At 41.1% G+C, this 26560-nt stretch overlaps 1 protein-coding gene across 3 annotated transcripts in view; it reads left to right on the forward strand.

Moving 5' to 3' along the window:
- Window positions 1–6816: 6816 nt before the first annotated feature.
- Window positions 6817–26560, forward strand: part of ddx46 (DEAD (Asp-Glu-Ala-Asp) box polypeptide 46) — a 59854-nt gene continuing 40110 nt past the window's right edge. Inside the window, exons 1-5 of one of the 3 annotated variants that reach the window (XM_048543260.1) lie at window positions 6817–6938; window positions 12640–12831; window positions 19108–19161; window positions 20866–20994; window positions 26323–26410. In XM_048543260.1, coding sequence (XP_048399217.1) covers window positions 6922–6938; window positions 12640–12831; window positions 19108–19161; window positions 20866–20994; window positions 26323–26410 — 480 coding nt within the window. In that variant the 5' untranslated portion in view covers window positions 6817–6921. The remainder of the gene's footprint in view (window positions 6939–12639; window positions 12832–19107; window positions 19162–20865; window positions 20995–26322; window positions 26411–26560) is intronic. The other 2 variants (XM_059650641.1, XM_059650642.1) reach the window with 2 other exon arrangements.

Raw genomic sequence — 26560 nt, forward strand, 5'->3', positions numbered from 1 at the left:
GACTGGTGAGCAGAGGAGCTCCAACCTGAATGTCCTACTCTGCCGACGTCTTGATAGAATTCATTAGTCGTAATAACCTGCCTTCCATAGTTATATCCATGTCCAGGTCTTTGAAGAAGAAGCATATGGTGTCCAATTTATATGCTTGTGTCAGGGTATGGGAGATGGGAGGGAAATTAGAGGAGGATGTGATGATAAAGGCAGAGCATTTGTTTGTTAGGCTATTCCTGGGACAAGATAGCCATAAACATGTCCAGGAAGTGGGCGTTTGAGGGCATCATTCAATCCAACTACCTTCCTGTCTGTTGCAGATACACCTACCCCTAGACAACCTTGGAGAGGGAACACATGGCGTCTGCTAGCCTGTTTGAGATCAATTGTATGGTATGAAATGCTTTCCCTGAACTGCGTGATGTATGGTCAATGCAGCAACAGTAAAAATTGGAGAGAATGTGGATGGTATATTAAATCTGGAATTGCATTCAGAATTATAGATTTTAAGTCCCAAGTAGGGACTCAATTACTAGGGGTCATGAGTTCAAAGTGAGAGGAGCAAAATTTATGGGAGATACGTGTAGAAAGTTCTTTACGCAGAAGGTGGTGGGTGCCTGGAACGCGTTGCCAGCAGAGATGGTAGACACAGACATGATAGTGTCTTTTAAGATGTATCTGGACAGGTACATTGATGGGCAGGGAGCAAAGGGATATAAACCCTTAGAAAATAGGTGACAGGTTTAGACAGAGGATCTAGATCGGCGTAGGCTTGGAGGGCCGAAGGGCTTGTTCCTGTGCTGTAATTTTCTTTGTTCTTTGTAAAATGTAACATAACATAATGTAGATCAATCTTCTACATTCTCAGCCTTGTGGAAATGAGCCAAAGAGGACTGATTTATTTTCTCCTGATAGCTCTGTAACCATTACCAAGCTGATGTTTCTGTTTTCACACATACTGCTGGTCAGGATGTTCACCTCCTCAGACATTACTGGATAGCCTCTTGGCCTTAGCCTTCTACTTTCAACAGAGGCAGTGATCAGCTTCCTGGTGCAGGGACCACTGCTCAGTGCCATCCTTCTCACATTGTCCTGCTTCACCATTATGATGGTTGTCTCCTGACTGTGAGTTGTCAAGGTTGGAGCTGAGTTCCTTGTTAATCTTCTGCAGCTTTGGTCTAAAAGCCAAAGAGGTACAAGATAATTGATTGAGAGTTTGGTTTGCCATGGGCCACTCAATCGTTGCCATGAAACATGCAGATCCTCAATGCAAATCCAGCTATATTTGTTCGTGGCCATCAGCATAATGACCAGAGGCTGGAGGCCAAACTTGGGTTCTGAGTGATGAGTAAGTTAAGATTCAGGGAAGGGAGGACACAATGTTGCAGGCAAATTGCCCAAATTGCCCACTGTCTGGAACCCTCAGTAGACAAACTACTTTAGAATGGGGTGAAGCAGTCTACACAACAAATCAACATTTACTAATTTATTAAACACATAAAAATGAAATAATGCCATTTGAGACAAATTAAAATCAGATATGAGTATTCCTATAAATTGATGAGCAATGAAGGGACACAATCAGTGTTTATTATTGATTGAGAATGCCTGAATGAAATGAACAGAAATGATCAAAAATAATGTAAAAGACAATGGTAAAAACAGAACAATGAAGAAATGTGTTTTGGGACTTTGTGCCTCATAATGTGAAGTGATGCAGAGGCCAGGCACGTTGCCAATGTGTAGGTCATAGGTAGGTCATTGGCCAATGTTTTTATGAGTCATATTTGAACATCAGATTGTGTACTTAATAAGTTATTTATAATGCATTACCTGCCCCTGCTGGAGTCTGAATTCCCAACTCTCTAAGTGACATCAGGTTTTAGTGTCACCAGACAAATGAGCAAATAATATCTCACTGTAGAGCAATGTTCATGCATAAGAGAAGGCTTAAGTATTAATATATTTCATCAAAGTTTTCTATTTCTTCAAAGTATTATAGCTTAATTTTGTTTGCTAGTAAAATGTTAAAATACATAGAGTACTAGTTACAATAGGAATTCTACAGAATAGAAATTGATCTAATTATTACATTCAGAGCTCAATCTGTATTCTGTAAATGTCTTTTCCTTTGTTGTAACTATGTTCAAGTTACTTGTACAGCAAGTGTGAGGAATTGGTTTCCATGGGCTATATCTTATAGGTTTTTTTTGGCTAGATGCAAGTTATGTCAATGTTTTTGGAGGATTTCTTGCCATGAGGTTCTCATGTATCAAACTCACTTCCTTAACTACCTACCCCACATATATTGCCCCTCTTGTACAACTCTAGCCCTATTCTATCACTTGCTATTCCTGGAACAGTTTGCCATTGCCAGGATATTCTGAAACAAACTAACATGCTGCCAAGGATAAATTGTCTCCCTATTTTGAGGGCAGGGTCTTGGAAGTCCTAGTCAACAAATGATGCAGACGAGTGAAGTTTTCTTTCCCCAGGCCCAGCAGTGGAGGCCACAATATCAGACCCTATTGGTCTGGTTTTAACATTACCACCCAGGTCAGTCTAGATAAATCCACAGCCAACTAGGAAGAAGGTCAATGTCCTTCTTCATTCTACCAGCGTAAGTGCCACCACCTTCTCTCCAATGCATCACACTCAATCTATCTTGGCGACTGCACCCACCTCCCACTCTTATTACTGCCTGCAACATCTTCTGTCACTTGTTATTGCCCATCGCAATACCTGACAGCACGAACCATGTATGTCTTCTGCACTGCCTAAACACTCACTCGGGACACCTTGCTACCTGCATTAGTGTTACCCAATTTTATCCCCTTTTCACCTGCTCTTCTCTCATTCCAGGACGAAAATGGCCCACAGTGGGACAGGGAAGACCAAGTGGAGTGATGGGCTGTGATAGTCTCCTCATTCTCTATTTGGACAGGATTCTGATATTGACCACCCCAACAGACCAAGTAAACAGGTGGTGATGCATTGTGGCTCAGTTTATGAGCTGGGTGCATGTTGCTGAGAGCAAAGTATCCTTGCTGCAGTATTACTCTCATAATTACTATTGCATCGTGAAGTGCAACATTGAAATTCAAGAGCACTGTGCATGGATTAGAGGTGTGCCATGAGGCTTCTTCAAGGCTGGCACATTCTGGACACCAATGCCCATGGATATGGGGTGTACATTAGCATTGCCCATGAGATGCTGACAACTGTTCCCAACATGGAGGTTCTTCAGAGTGAGCAGTGAGCTGAAGTCACCAGGTACCTGCTTTGACTTGCATGTTGAATTATCTTGGTGACTAGTTTGCTCACAGTGGGTGGTAAATCAGGAAGCTGCAAATTTATAAGGTCAAACGTGCAGTTAATAACATCATTAACAAGCAGTACTCACCCCTGATAAATAATTTGCTTCTGTATAGCTAGAATTTTGCCTCAACACCCAGAATCTAGTTATAAGACGCAGCAGTTTTTCCCAACATGTCGCTTGTCTTGTGTGATTGTGGTAATTTCTTGCCATAGCCCATGGCATCCAGGCCCCTATTAGGTTGTGCCCCATGTCCGATTCTTCCTTTCCAATCATTTTTCTTGTATTTATCATTATCTCATCATCATTTCTCCTTCAGTTCTGATTTACTTTGAATGGATTCAGGTAAAATTCACTTAGAGAGTTGTGTATATCATAAGGAATGATCAAGCAAGGCCCAGTTGAGATTATGCAGGCAGCATGTAAACATCATGCCAGTGGGTCAATTCAATGATTGGGATTTGCTACACAGTACAAAATGCATGACCAACTCATGGTCACCAACAAGCTATTCTGGTCCACCCATATTGATATAATGGTCAAGAAAGCACAACAACCACTCTACTTCCTCAGGAAGCCAAGGAAATCCAACATGTTCACAAGGATTCTTACCAGTTTTTTACAGATACACCATAGAAAGCATCTTAACTGGATGCATCACAGCATGGCATGGCAACTGCTCTTTCCAAGGTTGCAAGAAGCTAGACAAAGTCATAAATACAGCCCAGTCCATCACACAAACCAGCCTCCCATTTCTTTGATTCCACCTGTACTTTTCGCTGCCTCAGGAAAGCAACCAACGTAATCACGTACGAATAGATTCTAGAACAGCTTCTTCCCCGCTATTATCAGACTTTTGAACAGACCTCTCAAATGTTAATGTTGATCTTTTGCTCCTTCTGCACCTTCTCTGAGGCTGTAACACTGTATCTGGCACTCTGTTCTGCTGCCCTGATACACTTTGTATGGTATGATCTGCCTGTGTAACACTCAAAACAATACTTCTCACTGTATTTTGGTACATGACAACAACCAATCAATCGACCAAATTGCAGCCAGACAGTATTTCTTAAAGGCAATCTGTTCTTCTTAAAGGGAGCAACTGGTGGAATTCTGTGCGAGAGGCTTTGAGGAAAGGATTAAAAATATCAATAAAACACAGTTCAGTGAAAGGGATTTTCTGAAAAGTAGTGGGAGGCTTTAATTTAAGGGATTGGAAAAAGTAGAATGGTTATGTCTTCACAGAGGGCCAGGATACCCTCAATGTACAACCTATGAAGGAAATGTGAGCATAAATGATCACATTATCAAATTCCAGAAGTCCAGTGCCCAGGACCTGACAGCAATGCTAGCAAACGTTCAATGGTCCCACATAAGTAAGCAAGGTCAATGAGTGTATCATTTAATGTCTCGTGTTATCCATCAACCTACCAACTCCTCACACTGTGTAATGCACACAACCCATTACTCTGCCACCAGGAATCTTTGGTATTCCTACACTCAAGCCCAATATTAGATGCTGCATTCATTCTCACACACTTATCAATAGGCTGGCAAAGCCTCCTTCTAATTTCACAAACCTACAGCTATTCAGTCATGTCAGGCATGTCACCCCAACTTGTTTAAGTATACTTACAGATATTCTTTCCTCTCTCCTGTAGGACAAGACAGCATATAGCAGAAGAGAGCAGCATAGACCTCACATGTAACAGGCAAACTTACAGCCCTTGAACCCTTCAGAGAGAAAACATTACACAGTAGTGATTGCGGACTTTGCATTCTGCAGTGTTGAGAATTCTTGGATGAAGGCATGCGCCTGTCTTACTCACTTTTAAAATCCCACCTCAGCCTTTCCTGCTGACATGTAGTGCAAACTGCAAAGGGTTTGAGCATGATTCTGCAGCTTTCCACTCAACACATTCCTTTACCTCACTTCAATCCTCCTCTTTTGCATTTCTACTTTCAGATACCCTAGATCTGCTACCTGACCAGTTAGTGGTGTCTCATTGCGAAGATGAGAGCAACAGCATGTTATAAAGAAATAATGTTACTGATAGGCTGACATAATGGCGCTGAATATAACTTAGAGGCATTAGCACTTTAGTGCACAAGTGGGCTGCAAAGCTTATAATGTTATAAGCCAAGCCAGAGGGAAAGAATAGCTCATGTGTCTACTCTCTGGAGAGTGAAATTGTGCATGACATCACAGATGAATCCTAAACATTGAAGATTACGAGCCTTCTTTCAGCCATGCTGCAGCCATTGCGACTACATATGAATACTCGGCCAGGCAAAGACACCTTCAAAACAGGCACCTAAGAAATGCAGCAGTGTGAATAATTTGATTTTGTACATATCATTGGAAATGCTGTCAGAGAAAGTTGTTTTAAAAAGACTTGCTCTGTGCTGTCTTTCATTTCAGGATTTAAGCCAAGAAGATGAAAAGACTCTGGACTTGTAAAACAATGATGATGTGGCAATGAGATTACCAAGGAACGAAAGTCTGAGAATCTGCTCAGAGACAACTCACCACCATCTGTTCCTCTTCTGCCTCTTCTTTTCCACATTGCCCACTCTGCTGACAGGGCCTGTGCCCTCATGAGGAAAAAGTTATAGACAATGCAATAGACCAACACAAATTTGTTAAATACTGAAAGGAATTTCAGACAATGGAACAGTTGTTCGTAACATTAATCATTTGTTCCACAATGTTATAAGCCTGCTATCAATTCGTGATCAGGTCCAACAGTCATAAGCCACATGCAAAGTCCTTGCCAACAAGCATCTTTGGTGCATCATTGTAATTCAAATATGGTATGGATGGTTGATTAATGCAGTAAGATTGCTGCCAGCAATGGGCTTTCATCAACTTGCTCTGTGACTGGGTACACACTAGCTACATTTTCAGTGAGTGTTAGCCCTTGCATTTGTGATGTATCCTGGAAGGTGTTTTCAGGGCCTTGAACAGTAAGGAGGGAAGAGGAGAATGGGCAAATGCTACACCTTCTGTGATTGCTTGAGAAGGTGCCATAGCGGGTGAGAGAGCATTCGGAGTGTTGCAGGAATGAACCAGGGCACCATGGAAGGAACTGTTCTTGTGGAATGCTGACAGTGAAGGAGAGTAAAGATGAGTTCAGCAGTCACATCCTGATGGAGGTGACAAAAATGGAGTAGGGTAATCCTTTGAATGCGGTGACCAGCAGCGTGGAAAGTAAGAACAAGCAGAGCCTTATTACTATTTGGGGAAAGAGGATAAGGGCTGAAGGCAAGAGGTGTGGGAGATGGGTCAGACCAGACTGAGGGGACCCTGAGACCGCGTTAAGTGCTCAAAGCAAACAAAATTGTTCTCACAAACTGTGGAACTGGATGGACATAGCAGGGCAAGCAGCATCTGTGCGGGTTCTCCACCGTCAGCAGTCCCCATTATCTCTAATACAAAATTTATCATCGGTCCCAATGAACGATAGTGTGGCATTAGGTCCTCCGGTCAGTCGGTGGCGTTGTTGCTGGAAGCCAAGAGGCTTTTTCTTTCTTCTTGGCGCTGTGCGCTCCTTCTTCATCGGATTGTGGCGAAGGTGGAGAGTTGCTGGTTTTGTTCTCTTTAATCGTTCGAAATGGGCAGAGAGTCCAGGTAGTGATAAATGTATTTCTCACTGCGGGTGGTTAATGGCGGGGAGAACAGTCTGACGGGCGGTAATGAGTGGTAGGGAGAAAGGCAGTTTAATGGAGTAGGCCTCAGACCTAGCAGTCACCCAGCCAGAACTCTCTGCATCGATTTATCGCCCCTTCTATACCACGATACTTTCCTCCACAGCACCTCCAGCAAAGGATAAACCGTCGGAATATTTCACTTTTTGAAAATCGCCTTTGTATATTTTCACGTCTGGTATTTGGTAGCCAGGAGGAGATATGTTTGCCACCTGTTGTGGTAGTGAACAAGGGGGCTTCAGATTCCTGATGGGTCCTGAGCAAGGGCAGTGGAAATTTCAAATCTAATCTGGTACCCCCGAGCTCAGGTGCACAGCTGGCACAATTTCTGTACCAGTTTAAAGGGGTACATGTATTTAGTTATTAGATGAAAATGGTTTTGGGAATGATTCGATAAATTTCGTGGTCACAAAATCAGTTATAGTTAAGTCGTTGCAAGTTCACATAGGGAACAACTTTGTAATTACACGCTATACCTTATCAGCTGTGTCTGAGTTAGATCGTTGTATGAGTTCAAGTCAAATTTCAAGACTTGAGCATCGAAATCCTGACTGACACGCAGCATTGAAGGAACATTTACAGACTAAGAGTTGTACACCACAGAAACATGTTTCAGTCCAACTCATCCATGCTGAACAGATTCCCTAAGTTAACCAAGAGCCATTTGTCAGCATTTGGCCCATATCCCTTGAAAGCCTTCCTATTCATATACCCATCTGGATGCCTTTTAAATGTTGTAATTGTACCAGCCTCCACCAGTTTTTCTGGCAGCTCACTTCATACATGCACCTCCCTTTTAAATCTTGTCCCCTCTCCCATCATCTCCTCTAGTTTTGGATCCTCCCAGCCTGGGAAAAGACTTTGACTATTCACCTTATCTAACCTGGTCAGTCCTTAGCCTCTGATGCTCCAGGGAAAATAGCCCCAGCCTAATTAGCCTCTCCCAATAGCTCAAACCCTCCAATCCAAGCAAAATCGTTGTAAATCTTTAATGGACCCGTTCAACAGGAAGACCAGAATTGTATACAGTATTCTAAAAATGGCCTAACCAATGCCCTGGACAGCTGCAACATGACCTCCCAATTCTTATACAAATGCACTGACCAATAAAAGCAAGCATACAAAATGCTGCCTTCACTACCCTGTTTACCTTCAAAGAATTATGAACCTGTTTGGCAACACTTCCCAGACCCTAAATAATGCATAAGTCCTGAGATAAGAAGGTGTAGAGCTGGATGAACACAACAGGCGGAGCAGGAAGGCAGACGTTTCGGACTAGACCCTTCTTCATTTTCTGAGGTCTAGGCCGGAAACGTCAGCCTTCCTGCTCCTCTGATGCTGTTTGGCCTGCTGTTCATCCAGCTCTGCACCTTGTTATCTCAGATTCTCCAGCATCTGCATTCTTGCTATCTCTAAAGCCTAAGTCCTGACCTGATTTACATTATACCACATGTTTATCTAAATGAATTTCCATTTGCTACTCCTCAGCTCATCGGCCTATCTGATCAAGGCCCCATTGTACTCCGAGATATCCTTCTTCAGAATTCACTACACCACTAATTTTGGTGTCATCTGCAAACTTACTAGCCATTCTTGTATTCAGATCCAAATCATTTATTTAAAAGGGAAAACATTGTCAGAGGTGCTAACTTTTGTTAACTTGAGGACTAGCCTGCTCTTCTGAGCAGAATGGCACAGGGAATTGGCTGTAGTGTCATGCTGGTATTTAATGTGCAGCTAATATCTTAGAGCAGAGTGGTAATGACCACATTGTTCTCTATGCGACAGTTTGCTATACACAAACTGGCTGCTCTGATTTTTTTATATTCACTCATCGGACATGGGCATCACTGGCTGGCCAACATTTATTGCCCTCGAGAATGTGGTGGTGAGCTGCCTTCTTAAACTGCTGCTGTCCATGTTACTGTAAGTTGACCCAAAATGCTGTTGTGGTGGGAATTCCAGGATTTTGGTGCAGCAACAGTAAAGGAATAGCCATATATTTCCATGTCAGAATGGTGAGCAGCTTGGAGGGGAACTTGCAGGTGGTGATGTTCCCATGTATTTGCTGCCCTTGTCCTTTGAGATGGAAATGGTATTCAGTTTGGTGCTGACTAAAGATCTTTGGTTAATTTCTGCAGTGCATCTTGTATATAGTGCACACTGTTGCTATTGAGCATTGCTGATGGAGGGAGTGGATGCTTGTGAATGTTGTGCCAATCGAGTTTTCTCCTGGACGCTGTCAAGCTTCTTGAGCGTTGTTGGAGCTGCATCCATCCAGGCAAGTGGGGAATATTCCATCGCACTCCTAACTTGTGCCGTGTAGGTAATGGACAGGCTTTAGGAAGTCAGGAGGTGAATTTCTTGCCACAGTATTCTTAGCCTCTGACCTACCTTCGTGGCCACTGTGTTTATGTGAGAAGTCCAGTTGAGTTTCAGTTGTAATCCCAACGATGTTCAAGAAAGACGTGGAATCCTTGGAAAAGGCACAGAGGAGATTTACCAGGATGTTTCCTGGAATGGAGGAAAGGTCTTACGAGGAAAGGTTGAGAGAGCTAGGGCTTTTCTCTTTAGAACGACGAAGGACGAGAGGTGACTTGATAGAAAAGTACAAAATGATCAGAGGTACAGATAGAGTAGACAGCCAGAGACTATTTTCTTGGGTGGAGGTAGCTATTACAGGGGGCATAGTTTTAAAGCAAGTGGAGGTAGATACAGGGGAGATGTCAGAGGTCTTTACTCCTTGGCCCATCGTGCATTGATGTTTTAACTTTACCCAATCATGACTCCAGATGACTTGGAAATAGCTTAATCTGGTGAGATAACTGTTTACATTTACGGTAAAATTATTTGACAAATCATAAACATAGGATCCAGTGTAACTGGTTGATATAGTAGAATGTAATCGCAATTGTTTCTTTCCATTAGAAGTTTTCATTAGTGTATTGATGTAAGAATATTAACCTGTTGGGGTTTTATTCATACATGTGAGGATGGGTTAATTACCAAAGTAAAACATTTTTTTACTCAGCATGTTCAGTCATACACCCATGAATAATTTGATTTTAAGATCAATAAAAATAACTTTTTAGAAAAGCTAAACGGAATCATTGACTGGTTTCATTGGTATAGACTGTCAAGGGTCATTTCTCATGTGGTGGTAATGTCCTCACCTCTGGGACAGGAGACCTGCACGAAAAGTGTGTAAAAACAACTCTGAACAGGTTGATTAGAAAATAAGTATACTACCCAGCCTCATAGCAAACAAGATATTTGTTGATTGGAAAAATTGAATACAATTTGTAGAGCCTTCCTCAAACAGCAGGATTTTCTATATATTGAGCTCGAACATTGTCACTTTTTATGGTACGGCTCAACCTGTTTTAAAAGAACATTATACTAATGATTAAAATTCTCAGTAATTCTGAGCTGGTTCACCAGTTTCACTCAGATGAAGTAGGTATTACTAGTGAAATCCTCTTGCTAGGATTTTGTTACGTTTGTAGTTTAATAACATGGATGAATGGTGGCTAAGCAGTAAGCTATTTACTGGCCTGCTGTTGATTGCTTGGGTAATTTTTCCCATGTTTATAATGATAACTGATGCTGTGTCCAATTTTGGGCCCCACACCTCAGGAAGGACATACTGGCACTGGAGCATGTCCAGCGGAGATTCACATGGCTGATCCCTAGAATGGTAAACCTAACATACGATGAATGATTGAGGATCCTGGGATTGTATTCATTAGAATTTAGAAGGTTGAGGGGAGATCTATTAGAAACTTACAAGATAATGCATGCCTTAGAAAGGGTGGATACTGGGAAGTTGTTTCCGTTAGGAGGGGAGACTAGGACCCGTGGGCACAGCCTTAGAATTAGAGTGGGTTAGTTTAGAATGGAAATGAGATATTTCTTCAGCCAGAGAGTGGTGGGCCTGTGGAATTCATTGCCACGGAGCGCAGTGGAGGCCAGGACGTTAAATGTCTTCAAGGCAGAGATTGATAATTCTTGATCTCGCAAGGAATTAAGGGCTACAGGGAGAGTGCGGGTAAGTGGCGTTGAAATACCCATCAGCCAAGAATAAATGGCGGAGTGGACTCGATGGCCCTTACTTCCACTCCTTTGTCTTATGGTCTTATGGATGTTGATAGTGGGGATTCAGTGATGTAACACTATTGAATGTCAAAGGGTACTGATCAAATTGTCACATATTGGAGACGGGTTGAGTTTCTCCAACATTTTCTGTGTTTGTTTTTGAGAAGAGTTTCGGCACCTGGAGATTGTTACTTCATTCCAGTAATGGCAAGACCTGCCTCCCTTAATAGTAGTCTTCCAGTTTAATATATTGTTGAAAAAAAATGACAGGAGGGTAGGCTTCTGGTATGGTGGGCAAGGGTAAGAAACATTTTTTTCAATTTGGATTTGTTGAAGCCATCTTGTGTCTGACAGGCCTTATGTAACACAGTGTTAGTGTCTCACTGTATCTGGGCCAGAAAATCTCGGTTCAAGTCCCACTTGTCATAAGGTGTGCCATACCACATCTGGCCATGTTGATTCGAGGGCTTTTTATAGTGTAATGAGATTGTCCCTGCCTCTCGGCTAGGATTCCTGGGTTCAAGTCCCATCTGTCCCAGATATGACATGTTTGAACAGATTGATTAAGAGAACTACAGTGGTATCATCCAGACATAATTATTATGGCCCCCACAATTCTCTCTTGTCTAAATGACTAGATTGGGACCAGTGACAAGGCACTTCAGTTGTTTGGGAAGATCAGCAAAGTTAATTTTTCCTCCTTTGAGAAGACTTCTTCCTTAATCTCCATGCCAAAGATAACCCAGGAAATTATTCTTTCCTGAGGATTATAGTTTGTTTCTTTCTCAATCGGTTTTTCTCATGTTTCAGCACTGATAAATGATGGATGAAAAGCCTTGATTTCTTGTCTCTTCTTAGGAATTGTAATGATCTGAAATTCTCTGTTTGACAGTGTTGAAAACAGATTCAATAATGACTTTAAGATGATGTTGAATAAGCACTTGGAGAAGGAAAATTCGCACAGCAAAAGGAAAACAACAGTGATTTGGGTCTAGTTTGACAGCTCCTTCAAATGGATGATAAAGTCAAATAACCTCCATTGTGATTCTGTGTATTCCCCATCCTATCCTATTACTATTGAAAAGCTGGTGCTGGCTGTTTATGAACTAGTATATTTTTAGCGATTTGATACAATTGGAGACACTGACCACAGCTACTTTATGACTGTGTTGGTTTGGGACTGCAATGGCTCACTGTAGTGAGTTTACTTTCCAAAATATATTAATGAGACATTGCGGTTTTATGACATTTGTTGGCATAAATTTTATATTTGGATGCATTTAAATCTGAATTCAGATGATCAGAATGACAGAATGGGATTTGAACTCGTGCTTTAGATTATAATTTCACTGGAATAACTATTATGCTACAGTAGACATACACAAGATTTGCTTGGGAGAAAGAAAAAACAAAGGCTTGAGTTTTAGTTGAAAACCATTTGTCTTTCTTGGAAGAATGACCCTAGATTCCCTTTTTATGTAGATCTATTTTGTGAAGACTGAAGTAAATAGGTTTTATAATTTCTGTAGACACTATCGGAAGCGATCAGCATCACGAGGACGTTCTGGAAGTCGCTCCAGAAGTCGTTCACCCACAGAGAAGCGGTCTAAACTTGGGGATATTAGAGGTCGCTCACGCAGCCGAGAACGTGATCGGAGAAGGGATCGCTCTCGAAGTCGAGATAGGAGACGATCAAGATCTCGGGAAAGGAAACGGCTCAGGTGAGAATGTTATTGCTTTGTAAAATGAGTAAGTGGCATTTGTTTATTGAGGGGTAGTAGGTTCACTATGACCATTGTATTAGGCTAAAAGTTAATGTTGTTTGATAGCCTTGCATTACCATATATTTTAGAGTTAAATGACTACCTACTAACTCAACTTTAGACATTTTATAACCCAGAATAATTCAGGGAGGTGATGACCTAGCAGCTAGACTGTTAATCCGAAAACAGCTAATGTTCTGGGGATTTGGGTTTGAATCCTGCCAGAGCAGATGTTTGAATTTGAATTGAATAACAAAAAAAATCTGGAATTAAGAATCTACTGATGACCATGAAACCATTGTCGATTGCCAGAAAAAAAAACCATTTGGTTTACCGATGTACTTCAGGGAAGGAAATCTGCTATCCTTAATAAAAACAGAAGGAACTGTGAATGCTGTAAATTAGGAATAAAAACAGAAGTTGCTGGAAATGCTCAGCAGATCTGGAAACATCTGTGAAGATAAAATCAGAGTTAACATTTTAGGTCCAGTGATCCTTCATCCTAAGGAAGGGTCACTGGACCCAAAATGTTAACTTTGATTTTATCTTCACAGATGCTGTCAGACCGACTGAGCTTTTCCAGCAACTTCTGTTTTTGTTCTTGAATCTGCCATCCTTACCTGGTCTGGCCCACCTGTGACTCCAGACCCACAGCAGTGTGATTGATTCTCAATTACTCTGTGAAATAGCTTAGTGAGCCATTCAGTTATACCAATCTCTGCAAAATTTCAAAGAAGTGGAACCAGACGGATCATCTGACATCAATCTATACAACAGAAAAAACCAGAAACACCCCTGTTGCCCCTGCAAAATCTTCCTTACTAACATCTGAGGGTTAGTGCCAAAGTTATGAGACCTGTTTTACAGACTAGTCAAGCAACAGCCTGACATAGTCATACTCTCAGAATCGTTGCTTGCAGACCATGTCCCATACACTACCATCACCGTCCCTGGATAAGCCCTGTCCCACCAGCAGGACAGACCCAACAAAGGGGGGTAAAACAGTATGTAGTCAAGAGGGAATTACTCTGGGAGTCCTGAACATTAACACCAGACCCCGTGAAACCTCATGGCTTCAGGTTAAATCTGAGCAAAGAAACCTTCTGCTTATTACCAGGTAACGTCCTCCCTCAGCCAATGAATTGGCACTCCTACATGTTGAACAACACTTGAAGGAAGCACTGAGGATGGCAAGGGCACAAAATGTATACTGGGTGGAGAATTTCAATGTCCACCATCAAGAGAAGCTTGGCAACTGTACTTCTCCTCATCCTTACCAATCTGCCGATTACAGACATATCTGTCAATGACGATATTGGTAAGAGTGACCACCAGACAGTTCTTGTGGGAGTAAAGCTCTGCCTTCACGTTGAGAATAACCTCACAACCCACAATAATCCCACAACCAACAGATCTGATCTAAGATCTGCAGACCTGCCTCATCCAGTTGTGAATGGTGGTGGATAATTAACAACTTGCTGGAGAAGGAGGCTCCACAAATATCCCCAACCACAATGAAGGAAGAGCCCAGCACATCCATGCAAAAGATAAGGCTGAAGCTTTTTCAGCAATCTGCAGCCAGGAGTGCCAAGTGAATGATTAATATTGGCCTCCTCCAGTGGTCCCCAACATTACAAAAAGCAATCTTTGACGAATTTGATTAACTCTACGTGATGCCAAGAAACAGTTGGAGGCACTGGAAACTCCAAAGACTATGGGCCCTAACATCATTTCGGCAATAGTATCGAAAATTTATGCTCCAGAACTTGCTCCCCTCGTAAGGCTGTTACACCATTACAGTTACAACACTGGTATCTACCCGATAACATGGAAAATTGCCCCAGTTTGTCCTCTACCTAAAAAGCATGGCGAGTCCAGCCTAGTCAGTCACTCTTGATCATCAGTAAAGTAATGGAAAGTGTCAAGCAGGACCTGCTCAGCGATGCCTAGTATGAACGCCTCCAGGGCCACTTAACTTCTGATCTCAGTACAGCTTTAGTTTAAACATGGACAAAAGAGCTGAGTGCCAGAGGTGAGGTGAGAGTGATAGCCCTTGATATAAAAGTTGCATTTGACAGAGTGTGGCATCAAGGAGCCCGAGCAGAACTGGAATAAGTGGGTACCAGAGGACTGTCTGCTGATTGGAGGCAGGCCTGGCACATGGGAAGATGGTCATAGCTGTTGGAGGCCAGTCATCTCAGCTGCAGGACATTTCTACAGGAGTTCCTCAGGGTGATGTCCTGGGCCCAACCATCTTCAGCTGCTTCAGCAGTGACCTTCCCTCCATCATAAGATCAGAAGTGTGATGATTCAGCAATGTTCAGCACCATTCATGACTCCTAAGATACTGAAGCATTCCATATTCAAGTGAAACAAGATCTGGACAATATCCAGGCATTGGCCGACAAGTGGCAAATAATGTTCATGCCACACAAATGCCAGACAACAGAAACATGGAAAGTAGGTGTAGGAGTAGGCTATTTGGCTCTTCAAGCCTGCACCACCATTCAATACAATTGTGCCTGATATGTAATCTCAGTATCCCATTCCTGGTTTCTCTCCATACCCTTTGATCTCTTTAGCTGCAAGAGCCGCGTCCAACTGTCTGTCTTGAACACATTCAATGAACTGGACACAGCAGTTTCCCTGTGGGAGAGAATTCCACGGGTTCACACAACTCTGAAGAAATCCTTCCTCATCTCAGTCTTGGATAACAAAGTGTGGAGCTGGATGAACACAGCAGGTCAAGCAGCATCTTAAGAGCTCAAAAGCTGACGTTTCGGGCCAAGACCCTTCATCAGAAAAGGGGATTGGGGAGAGGGTTCTGAAATAAATGGGGAGAGAGGGGGAGGCGGACCAAAGATGGATAGAGGAGAAGTTAGGTGGAGAGGAGAGTATAGGTAGGGAGTTAAGGAGGGGATAGGTCAGTCCGGGGAGTATGGACAGGTCATGGGGTGGGACAAGATTAGTAGGTAGGAAGTGGAGGTACGGCTTGAGGTGGGAGGAGGGGATAGGTGATAGGAAGAACAGGTTAGGGAGGTGGGGACAAGCTGGGTTGGTTTTGTGATGCAGTGGGGGGAGGGGAGATTTTGAAGCTTGTGAAATCCACATTGATACTATTGGGCAGCAGGTTTCCCAACCGGAATATGAGTTGCTGTTCCTGCAACCTTCGCGTGGCATCGTTGTGGCACTGCAGGAGGCCCAGGATGGACATATCATCTAAGGAATGGGAGGGGGTGTTCAAATGATTTGCGACTCCCCATCCCTCTTTTTTGATGAAGAGTCTAGGCCCGAAACGTCAGCTTTTGCGCTCCTCAGATGCTGCTTGGCCTGGTGTGTTCATCCAGCTCCACACTTTGTTATGTCGGATTATCCAGCATCTGCAGTTCCCATATCTCTCATCTCTCATTTCAGTCTTGAATGGCTTACCCCTTATTCTTATACTGTGGCCCCCGTTTCTGGCCATCCCCAACATTGGGAACATTCTTTCCATATCTAGCCTGTCCAGTCCAATCAGGGTTTTATATTTTTCTATGTGATTCCTCTTCACTCTTCTAAATTCCAGGGAGTACAAGCCCAGTTGATCCAGTCCTCCCTCGGATGTCTGTCCTGCCATCCCGGGAATCAGTTTGGTGAGCCTTCTCCAATAATAGACAATCTAAACACCACTCTTGACATTCAGTGGCAATACCATCACTGAATACACCACAGTCGACATCGTGGGGGTTACCATTGATGAGAAGCTCAACTGGATTCGCCAAATAAACACTGGCTACAAAAGCAGGTTAGAGTCTCGGAGTATTCTGGTGAGTAACTCACCCCCTGACTCCCCAAAGTCTTTCCATCATCTACGAGACACAAGTTATGAGTGAAACGGAATACTCCCCACTTGCCTGGATAGGTGCTGCTCCAACAACACTCAAGAAGCTTGACACGTTCCAGGACAAAGCAGCCTACTTGATTGGCACTCCAACAAGCATCCACTCCCTCCACCACTGACGCTCAGTAGCAGATAGTATACAATCTACAAGATGCACTGCAGAAATTCACTAAAGAGCCTCAGACAGCATCTTCCGAACCTATGACCAGTTCTATCTAAAAGGACAAGGGCAGCAGATACATGGGAACACCACCACATTTAGGTTCCCCTTAAAGCCATTCACCATCCTGACTTGGAAATGCATCGCGGTTCCTTCACTGTCTCTGGGTCAATTTCCTGGAATTCCCTCCCTGATAGCATTGTGGATCACCCCACACCAGGTGTACTGCAGTGGCTCAAGAAGGCAACTCACCACCATCTAGTGGAGGGGGCAGCTAAGAATGGGCAACAATGCTGGACAACCAGCAATGCCCACATGCCACAAAAATGAACAAAATAAAGAAGAAAAGAATGTTAGAAGAATTGGAATTAACTTGACGGTAGCCACAACAAAACAGATGATGAATGGGAAAATATCCTGTTGGTGGATGCTAAATCCAATAAACAGCTTATTCTATTCTTCATCACTTATCCCTCTGAAATGCCACAAATTTTTTTGCATTGATTACTTGAGCCCTCCTTTTTGGATGTTTGCAGTTTAAGGAAATTAAATATATTTTCATCATCTGTACCTTTCTGATTTAAACTTAACTCTTGTAACTGAGCAAAAAGATATAGTTAAATTAAGTGGTGAAGTAGTTATGGCATGGCCTTTTGAACAGAGCAATATTTGAAATTGTACACTAGTACTATGTGTGATATTGATGTGAAATAATCGGCTTTTTGGCTTATAGCAGTAAAATAACATAAAACATTTTGGATACAAACTCTGAAATAATAACAGAAGGTGCTGGGAATGCTGGGCAGGCCTAGCAGCTTCAGTTCAGTCAGAACCATTGATGAATGACTCATTGTTAACTGTTTGTCTTTATACAGGCACTGCCCAACCTTCTGAGTATTTCTAATGCTTTCTATTTTTAAGTAGCAGTCTTTGACTACTTACATAAACCTACTTTAAATGAAAGAACAGTTTTTCTGTACAGTTTGTCAACTGATTTTAATTCATTAGACATCTCTGATTTATGTATCAATAATGGTGAAACTGTAAATACTTTAATATAGTTACTGATAACTGTGCAAGCTAAAAAGTTTGTTGTCTGCTATCTTCTAATGGGTTGAATGTTAACAATTTAAGGCCTATGGCAGCATTTTGATAAGCTCAAAAATTTTTAGTACCTTATTTCAAATTAATAATTGATAGTTTATTTCCCACATTTCTATCTGACATAATTTAAAACATGGGCATGTTTTAAAATATACAGAGAAAGCATTGTACAGGACTCCTCAAGTGAGTATTTTTACCCAAATGATCCATTATCTGTACAGTCACTTTGCTATTGCCGTTAATACTGTTTTATCAGGATTCATTTTACATGTAATGGTGTATGGTGGCTAGTATTTCTGGAAGAAAAGTTTGTCCATTGAGAATAAAGTAAATAGCTTAGTGTGTGTTCCATTAGATTGCGACGTGGATTGTTGTTTAATTTATATCATTGTAGAGTGTTTTGATCAGCTCTGTTCCTTCCTTCAGTATAAGATGTCCTTCACAATCAGTAAATATTGTTGACAATATTGAAATATACATCTTGCATGAATATAAGTTTTTACTATGCATTCATGTGCACACTTTCAGTTAAAGGGTCATAGATTCCTTACATCGATCCAGAAGAATACAATGAACTAGTTCGAAGTTTTGCATTTGTAATCAGTCTGTTGTAGAACACTACGATACAGTGAATCAAAAAAACATGTGATACACATGCTTGTGTGTTTGTTAGTGTTTGGCTGGTAATTCATTCATTTCTGCAATAAACCTTTTGGGAGAGTTAACATATCTGATGTCCCACCGTTGACGAGAAGTTGTTCAGCAACGAAACCGATGACGAAGTTACTGTGAAACTGGCTGTTACCAGAATAGTGCTTTGCGATTATCCCACTGATTTGTATATGTACATTTTGTAGATTATGGTTTGGCAGTGTAAATGGCAGGATTCAGTGGATTTGTGAATCTTGAAAACATAACAAAATGTCTTAAAGCCGCTATGTAATTGGTGGAACAAATAGCAGCCACACTGAATCCCTGAAAAATCTATGTAATTTTAGCCCCCTTATGTCGTCTAATGCAAGATGTAAAGCTGAGTATAATTTATTTTTGACTGTGTTGTTTTCCACTTACATTCCAATTGTTTATTTAGTTTTATCTCACACAGAATACCGCAGAGATGCAGAATGTCAGTGGTCACACCAAAGTGAGTAGATAGCCATTTAAACTTTACCTAATGTTAGGACTAGGTTTTGCAGTTAACTGACTGCTAACTTTGAAGAAAGCTGCTCACAAAGATTTAATGATCTCTGTGGAGTGGATTTCTCTTTTCCCAACATCAGTTTGATCTTTACGCAAAGTCAAAAGGATCTCTAAGCGTGCAACTGTGATGTCATCCATTCAGGTAAGCAGCCAATCACATTGAAATATTCTCACAAACAGCAAACCAGGATGTAAAATATACTGATTATCCTTCACTTTCAGTGAAGATTTTTGGAAGCAAAATAATGATTGGGACATGTGCATGGGATCATGGTATAACCTCAAATATATATTTTAATGCAAATTTTTTAAAAATTACAATGGAAAAAATTACATTCCATAAATATAAGATGGCCTAGGACCAGTGAGGCTGATCAGTACTTAGAACTTAGTGCACCAGAGAAAAAGGTCAGTTGCATCTCATTCAGCAAGGTATCTTTTTCATTTCGAGTACTTTACGGTAAGACTGATAACATAAAATGACAAGTTCCCATAAGTGCAGGGTTTTCAGTGATTGCCATCTGGGGACGTCTTTAATGGTGAACTTTAAGGGCAGGCATAGAGTCAGTAACAACAGCTTCAGGATTTCCATGTTTAACTTGCCATGTACAGAAGTCCACGTTTTCTGTTTGTTTCAGAAGTATATGAAAGCAAGCACTGAAAATTTCACCGTAATTACTACTACGAGATCTGGTCTGAGGGTTTAGCCTTAGATTATTGGTAGCACTGTAACCTTTCAATGGGTGAGTTCTTGGTTTAGTTTCTGTTCTAGACATATGAGCACAATGAGTAGACTAACACTGCAGTACAGTATTGACAGTGCTGCATTGCTGAAGTTACCATCTTTTAGATGTGATATGGAGATACCAGTGTTGGACTGGGGTGGACAAAGTCAGAAATCAAACGATGCCAGGTTATGGTCCAAAAAGTTTATTAGAAACCACAATCTTTTGGAGTGCTAATTTCTAATAAACCTGTTGGACCGTGATCTTTTAGATGAATAGTTATACTGATTCCTGTCCCTCAGCATTTTTCAAAGAAGAGCAGACTGTTTTGCCTAGTGCCCCAGCTAGCATTTATCACTCAGCTAGTGTAATCCCAAAAAAAAGTGGTAAATTATATCATTGCTGTTTGTGGGATCTTGACAAGTGCTAATTGACTGCTGCGTTTTCGTACTTGCAATGGCAAATGCACTTAAAAAGTACATGGGCTATGAAATGCTTTAACATTTTAAAATTATGAATGACTATATGAATGCAACTTCATCTTTGTATCATTCAGAATATATTTCGTTTCTAACTTTAAGTCTTAGTTTCTTTCAAATTACTTTATCAGTGCTGTACAATGTTGAAAATGTAAATTGATTAATATATTTTTATGGGAGGCTCCTGTTATATGCATTTGGTTGAGGAAATAGAAAATGTTTAGTGTAAGCAAGTTTTCATGATAGGAGTAGCTAATACAGTACTAAATTGAAACTCAATTTGGGAATTTATATGACTGTACGAACTTAGCTATGGCTTTCTGAGTTTGAGATATTCAGACTGCTACTCGGTCATTACTGTATTTGATAGTAAACTAAACAAATGAAGGATGCTAAGATCTCTTGGTTTTCCAATCAATAAAATCAAATACTTCCATCTTGTAGACGTTCCAGGAGTCGAGAGAGAAGGAGATCTCGCAGTCGTGAAAAACGACGATCATTAAGCCGAAGCAGAAGCCGTAGGTCACATTCTCAACCACGATCTCGAAGCCGCAGTAAGAGCAAGGAAAGAAGGTATTGGTTCAGAAGATTCTGAGTATTATTTGACAGTGTAGAATATCAAATGAAGGGAAGTTAACAGGCAAAGTTTATTCTTTAGTTGAAATTGTGTATGGCGTTAGATGCAAAACTCATTTACGTGAGGGCCTATGTTCTGTTGAATAATGTCTTCCTTCCATCACCAGAGAGGTAATCATTATGCTAAATCAGAGGGCTTTAGTAATTCAGTTGCCCATCTATTTACATAACTTTGTGTTAATGATTTTTTAATAACTGCTTCGCTTTGAACATCTATTGTACTTCCTATAGGGAGCTCTGCTATAAACTCGTGTTCTAGCAACAAAAATTGGCTATAACACGATTGACTAAGAGGGAAATGCTGTTTCTAAAATGCAAACTTGTGTTAGCTATAACGTAATTTCATTGGTGATCTTATTCCTGATGTTTTGTGAAATGTTTTTAGAAAGTATTGCAAGAAAAAACCTTTGGATTTCAAGATTCTCCTCGTCCTGGAAAAAGTGCCAAGTCATCCTCCCATCATTAGTGAGTCTTCTGAAAACATCAAAGTGCTACTTCTGCCCCCAAAACACAACTTCTCTCCTTCAACCCATGGACCAGGATGCAATAGCAGCTTTTAAAGCTTATTATTTAAGGCACATATTTAAGAGGCTGATTTTACCCATTGAGGGAGATAAGGACAGTATTCTTCAATTTTGGAAGAGCTTTAGCATCAAGAATGCAATTGACATTATCCTGACAATGAAGTGCCAACCTGACCAAGCAGGATCACATGCATGCTAAATAAAAGCAGCATGCATTAGACAGACCCGAGCAATCTGCAGTCAGGAGATTTAAAAATAATTGCATTTATGCCACATCCAGTTATGAATAGTGGTGGACAATTAATCAACTGAGAGAAGGAGGCGGAGGAGGAGACTGCTCCAAAGTGGTGAGAAAGGCCAGCACATTAGTGAAGAAGATGAGGTTGAAGTATAAGCAAATCTCTTCAGTAAGAACGGCTAAGTGGGAGATCCATCTCAACCTCCACCTGAGTCCTGAGCATTACTGATTCATTCTTCAACCAACTGGCTTCACTTCATGTGACATCATGAAAAGGCTCGCAGGGGCTGGAGACTCCAAAGACTGTGGGTCCTGAAAGGATCCCAGCTATGGTGCTGAGGACTTCGTTTTCAGAACTAGCTCACCCATAGCCAATCCAGCTGTTACATTGTTTCAACACAGCTGTAACATTGGCAATTATCTGCAAGTAATGAAAGGTGTCATTATCACTATCAAGCAGCACCTACCCAGCTATAATCTGCATTTGATGGAGTACGGCCTGGAGGAGCCCTAGCAAAACCGAAACAAATTGGAATCAGCAAGAAAATCCTCTACTGATTGGACCCATATTTGGGACAAACGTTGATGATTATGGTCCAAGATGTTGCTGGAAGTGTTCCCAGCCTGACTATCTTCAGCTGTTTTATCAATGACCTTCTCCATTATAAGACTAGAAGCAGAGAAGGTCATATTTCATAGCATTCATAACTCATCTGATACTGAAACATTCCATATTCATTTGCACCAAGATCCAGATAACGTTTTGTCTTGGGCTGATCAGTGACAATTGAATCATAACAGTGCCAAACAATAAACAACAACTATGGTTTTGGAGTAGATTTGTAGCTCGGGTTATGGGTGTTGAGGTTGGTTGGCTTGCCAAGCTGGTTAGTGGTTCCACAGACATTTCGTTACCACGCTAGGTAACATTCTCAGTGCGGCCTCCAATGAAGCATCAGCGTGTTTCCCACCTGATTTTTAAACTCTGGAGTCCGTTGAGCTGGATTGCCTTCCTTCCGGTTTTCCTTTGTAGTGGCATGTATATGGGGTCAAGTTCTATGTGTTTATTAATAGCTTTTCTCGCGGAGCGCCAGGCTTCTTGGATTTCCTGTGCCTGCCTCTGCTTAGCTTGTCCCAGGATTTTGGTGTTGTCCCAGTTGACTTGTGGTTCTCCTTGTCCATGTGGATTGAGATGAGTGAGTATTGGTCGTGTCTTTTTGTAGCCAGTTAGTGTTCATGTACTCTTATTGTTAGTTTCAACTGCCACAAGAAGGAATGTAACCATCTCCCCTTGGTTTCAATATTATTTTCTTCACTAAAATCCCACTGTCAGTATCCTAGGGTTCAGCACTGACAAGAAATTGAATGAGCCAGCTATCGTAAATACAGTGCCTGCAAGAGCAGTTTGAAGTCTGGGAATTCTGCAGGGAAGATCTCAACACTTGACTCCCCAAGCCTATCTGCCATTACAGGGCACAATTCAAGAGTAGGATGGAATACTCTTCTTTTGCCATTTTCAATAATACTCAAACTTAACACCATCCTTGACAAATCAGCCCATGTGATATGTACCCTGTTCACCACCATAAGCATTCTGCTCAGTTCACAGTGACAGCAGATGCTTCGAGATGCATAAGAACAACTCGCCAACCTTTCTTTGACAACGCCACCTGGGAGTAGGAGTACCACCTGCAGGTTCCCCTCCAAGCCATGTACCATCCTGACTTGGAACTGTATTGCCATTCCTTCGCTGTTGCTGGGTCAAAACCCTTTCAATCTGCAATGTCCCTACACCACAAAGTCTGCAGCAGTTCAAGAAGACAGTTCACCACCTTTACAAGGTTAACAAATGTGGGGAATAAATGCTGACTTAGCCAATAACAACCACAGCCCATGAATGAATAAAAATCAAAAACCCATGACTTGTACCACCCTAGAAGGACAAAGAAAGCAGATGAATGGCAATGTCAGCACCTGCATTTTGTGTTCCAAGTACCCCACATTCTAAGATGAAGAGACATGTTACCTATACTTCACTATTACTCTGGATCTAAAACCTGGAACTAACTTTCTAACAGCACCCTGATTGTACCTATACCAGGTGAACCAGCACTTCAGGAAGGCAACTGTGCAAGGGTGATCTGTGATGGGCAGCGACACAGTAAAACTAAAATACTCAATTAACCTCAAGTCAGACCCTGATGGTCTCTAAAAAGACTCTTTGAATAACCAGCACCAGATTTTATGAGTAATTGATATCATACATTGGGTCTCTAGCGTAAATAAGAGATGTAACAACTTATTCATAATACTGTAGCTTTAGTAGAGCAAAGTTAAAGTTAATCTAATTAATGTCTTTGATTTAAACCCAATCCTCTTTAATTCAGAAACAAAAACAAATTGCTGGCAAAACTCAGCAAATTTGGCAGCATTTGTGAGAAGAAAGCTAACAAGAGAAGTTAACATTTTAAATCCTGTGACTCTTTATCTTTAATCCAGTCCATATTCTCTCTTGAAGACAAATAGATACAGTTAAATGATAAATCAAAAGGGAAAAATAAATGAGATGTATCTGGCCAGCTCATTTATGCAGACTCCACAATCCATAACACCACTGGCATGTAGGATTCTGTCTTGCTTGGTTTCTGACAACACCTATACACAAAAATATCTTCCATTAGGCTCTGAGGAATAATCACTCACTTCTTGTAACTGGGATTCTTTTCTCTGAACTTTCAGTAAGTTGATAATGGGAGTGTAGCTTTTGCAGGCACAATCCTTCAGAATCTGAAAAACAGTTCAAATTCTGGCCTCTCCCTGCCAGACTGACCATCTCCAACATCTGCTGGAGCATAAGATCTCTCCAGAGTTGAAGTGATTATAGAGCACTTTTCTTTTAAACCTAACCTGGAATCAGTTTTATAGTTGACTCATTAGCTAATGTCACCTTGTTCTTTTTCTTAAAAAAGAAGCTCCTGCTCACAATCCGAAGGTCATCTTCAGCTCTCAGCTCGAGTTCACGGCTGCAAACGAGAATTGATTTTAAAAAATGAAATAATAATAAATAATCAACAGTATTACGCAGGACTTGGTCCGTCTGAATCTAGTTATTGCTGGACATGGGTCCACTAGGTGGCATTAAATTGACATTCATTTTCAACATAACAGTTGGGAGAAATATTATTGCACAGGGACTTCAGTGATGAAATATTCTCTACTTGCCTGATGTTTGAGACTATCCCAGACAAAGCAGCCTCATGTTTGGCACTCCATTCACCAACTTTACCATTCACTCCCTTTAACACCACTGTACCATGGTGAAATGTGCATCATTTACAAGATACATTGTCATATCAAGACAGCCTTGCTGAAGTAGCACTTTCAAAACCTGTATCCTCAACTACCTTGAAGCGCCAGATGTGTGGGAACAACACCATCTGCAGGTCCACCTCCAAAACACTCAGCGTCCTCATTTGGAACTACATCATCATTCCTTTACTGTCATTGGTTCAAAACCCTGGAACTCCCTTCCTAACAGCACTGTGTCTTCCCTACACCATCAACAGCAGTAGTTCAAGAAGCAGTTCCTTGGCAATAAATTCTGGCTTAGCTTGTGGTGCCAACATTCCATCACAAATGCATAAAAGGAAAGGCCAAATTCATGTACGTGGTTCAGGCAAAATTACGTAGCTGGCCTATATAATAAATAGGCTAGGCAATTGCCTCTGTGTCCAGAAGTTCAGGAGACCTTATTTTTAATCTTACAACCTCTCTTGGAATAAATCCTAGCTCTGTTTCTTCCTGAATTTTCAGTTACTTACACCTTAAGCAGCATGACTTTTAACTTGTGTTGCTGGGATACTAAGTTGCCTACAAAGTCTTAAAAAAAATTAGTAAATGGGCTTTAATCTGCATCAAACTAAGTTAATTTTGAACACTGATGTGGTTTCTTGAAATTATAATTCATTAATACAGAAGAAAATACCGCAGATGCTGGAAGCTAAAAACAGCAAATGCTAAATATACTAGGATTAGACAGTATTTAAGTGGAGAAAAATAGATATAAAAGTTAAGTTTCTTGTTCCTAACCTTTGGTCAGTACAGGAAAGGTCATTGGCTGGAGACATTAGATCAGATTCTGTCTGCAGAAGCTACCTGGTCTTCTAAATATTTCCAACATTTTGTTTTTACTATATTTTATTATATTGGTGCTAAATTTCTCCAAGAAAATAGAATGGTCATTGGATGAAGGAATCGTTCAGCTAATATTCTTCAAGATAATTTCTAAAAACAAATGTTCAAATTGATCAGTTTAAGCATGTTCACATTAGACCAACACAGTGAATCTAATAAAAACTGAAAGTTCTGAGAAATGGTGACCGGACGTGAAATATTAACTGTGATTTTTTTTTCTTCATAGATGCAGCTAGACCTGCTGAGCTTTTCCAGCAACTTCTGTTTTTGTGTAGTATATTTAATAATTGAGTTATGTGTATTATTCAGATCAAAATCAAAAGACCGTGTAGAAGTCACCAATGAGGCTGTCAAAGAGAAGAAAAAGGAGGAGAAAGATGATGACAAAGATGTCAGTGTAAGTGAAACACAGAATTTTTCTAATCAGCAACTTCCACAAGTTTAAGATACTCCAAAGTGCGTTATAGCCAGTGAAGTACTTTTCTGTGATTTAGAGAAAAGTGACAACCAAGTTACATTCAGCAAGACACTCCAAAATGCCATTGAA

This window comes from Stegostoma tigrinum, chromosome 13 (genome assembly GCF_030684315.1).
Source record: "Stegostoma tigrinum isolate sSteTig4 chromosome 13, sSteTig4.hap1, whole genome shotgun sequence".
Classification (NCBI taxonomy): domain Eukaryota; kingdom Metazoa; phylum Chordata; class Chondrichthyes; order Orectolobiformes; family Stegostomatidae; genus Stegostoma; species Stegostoma tigrinum.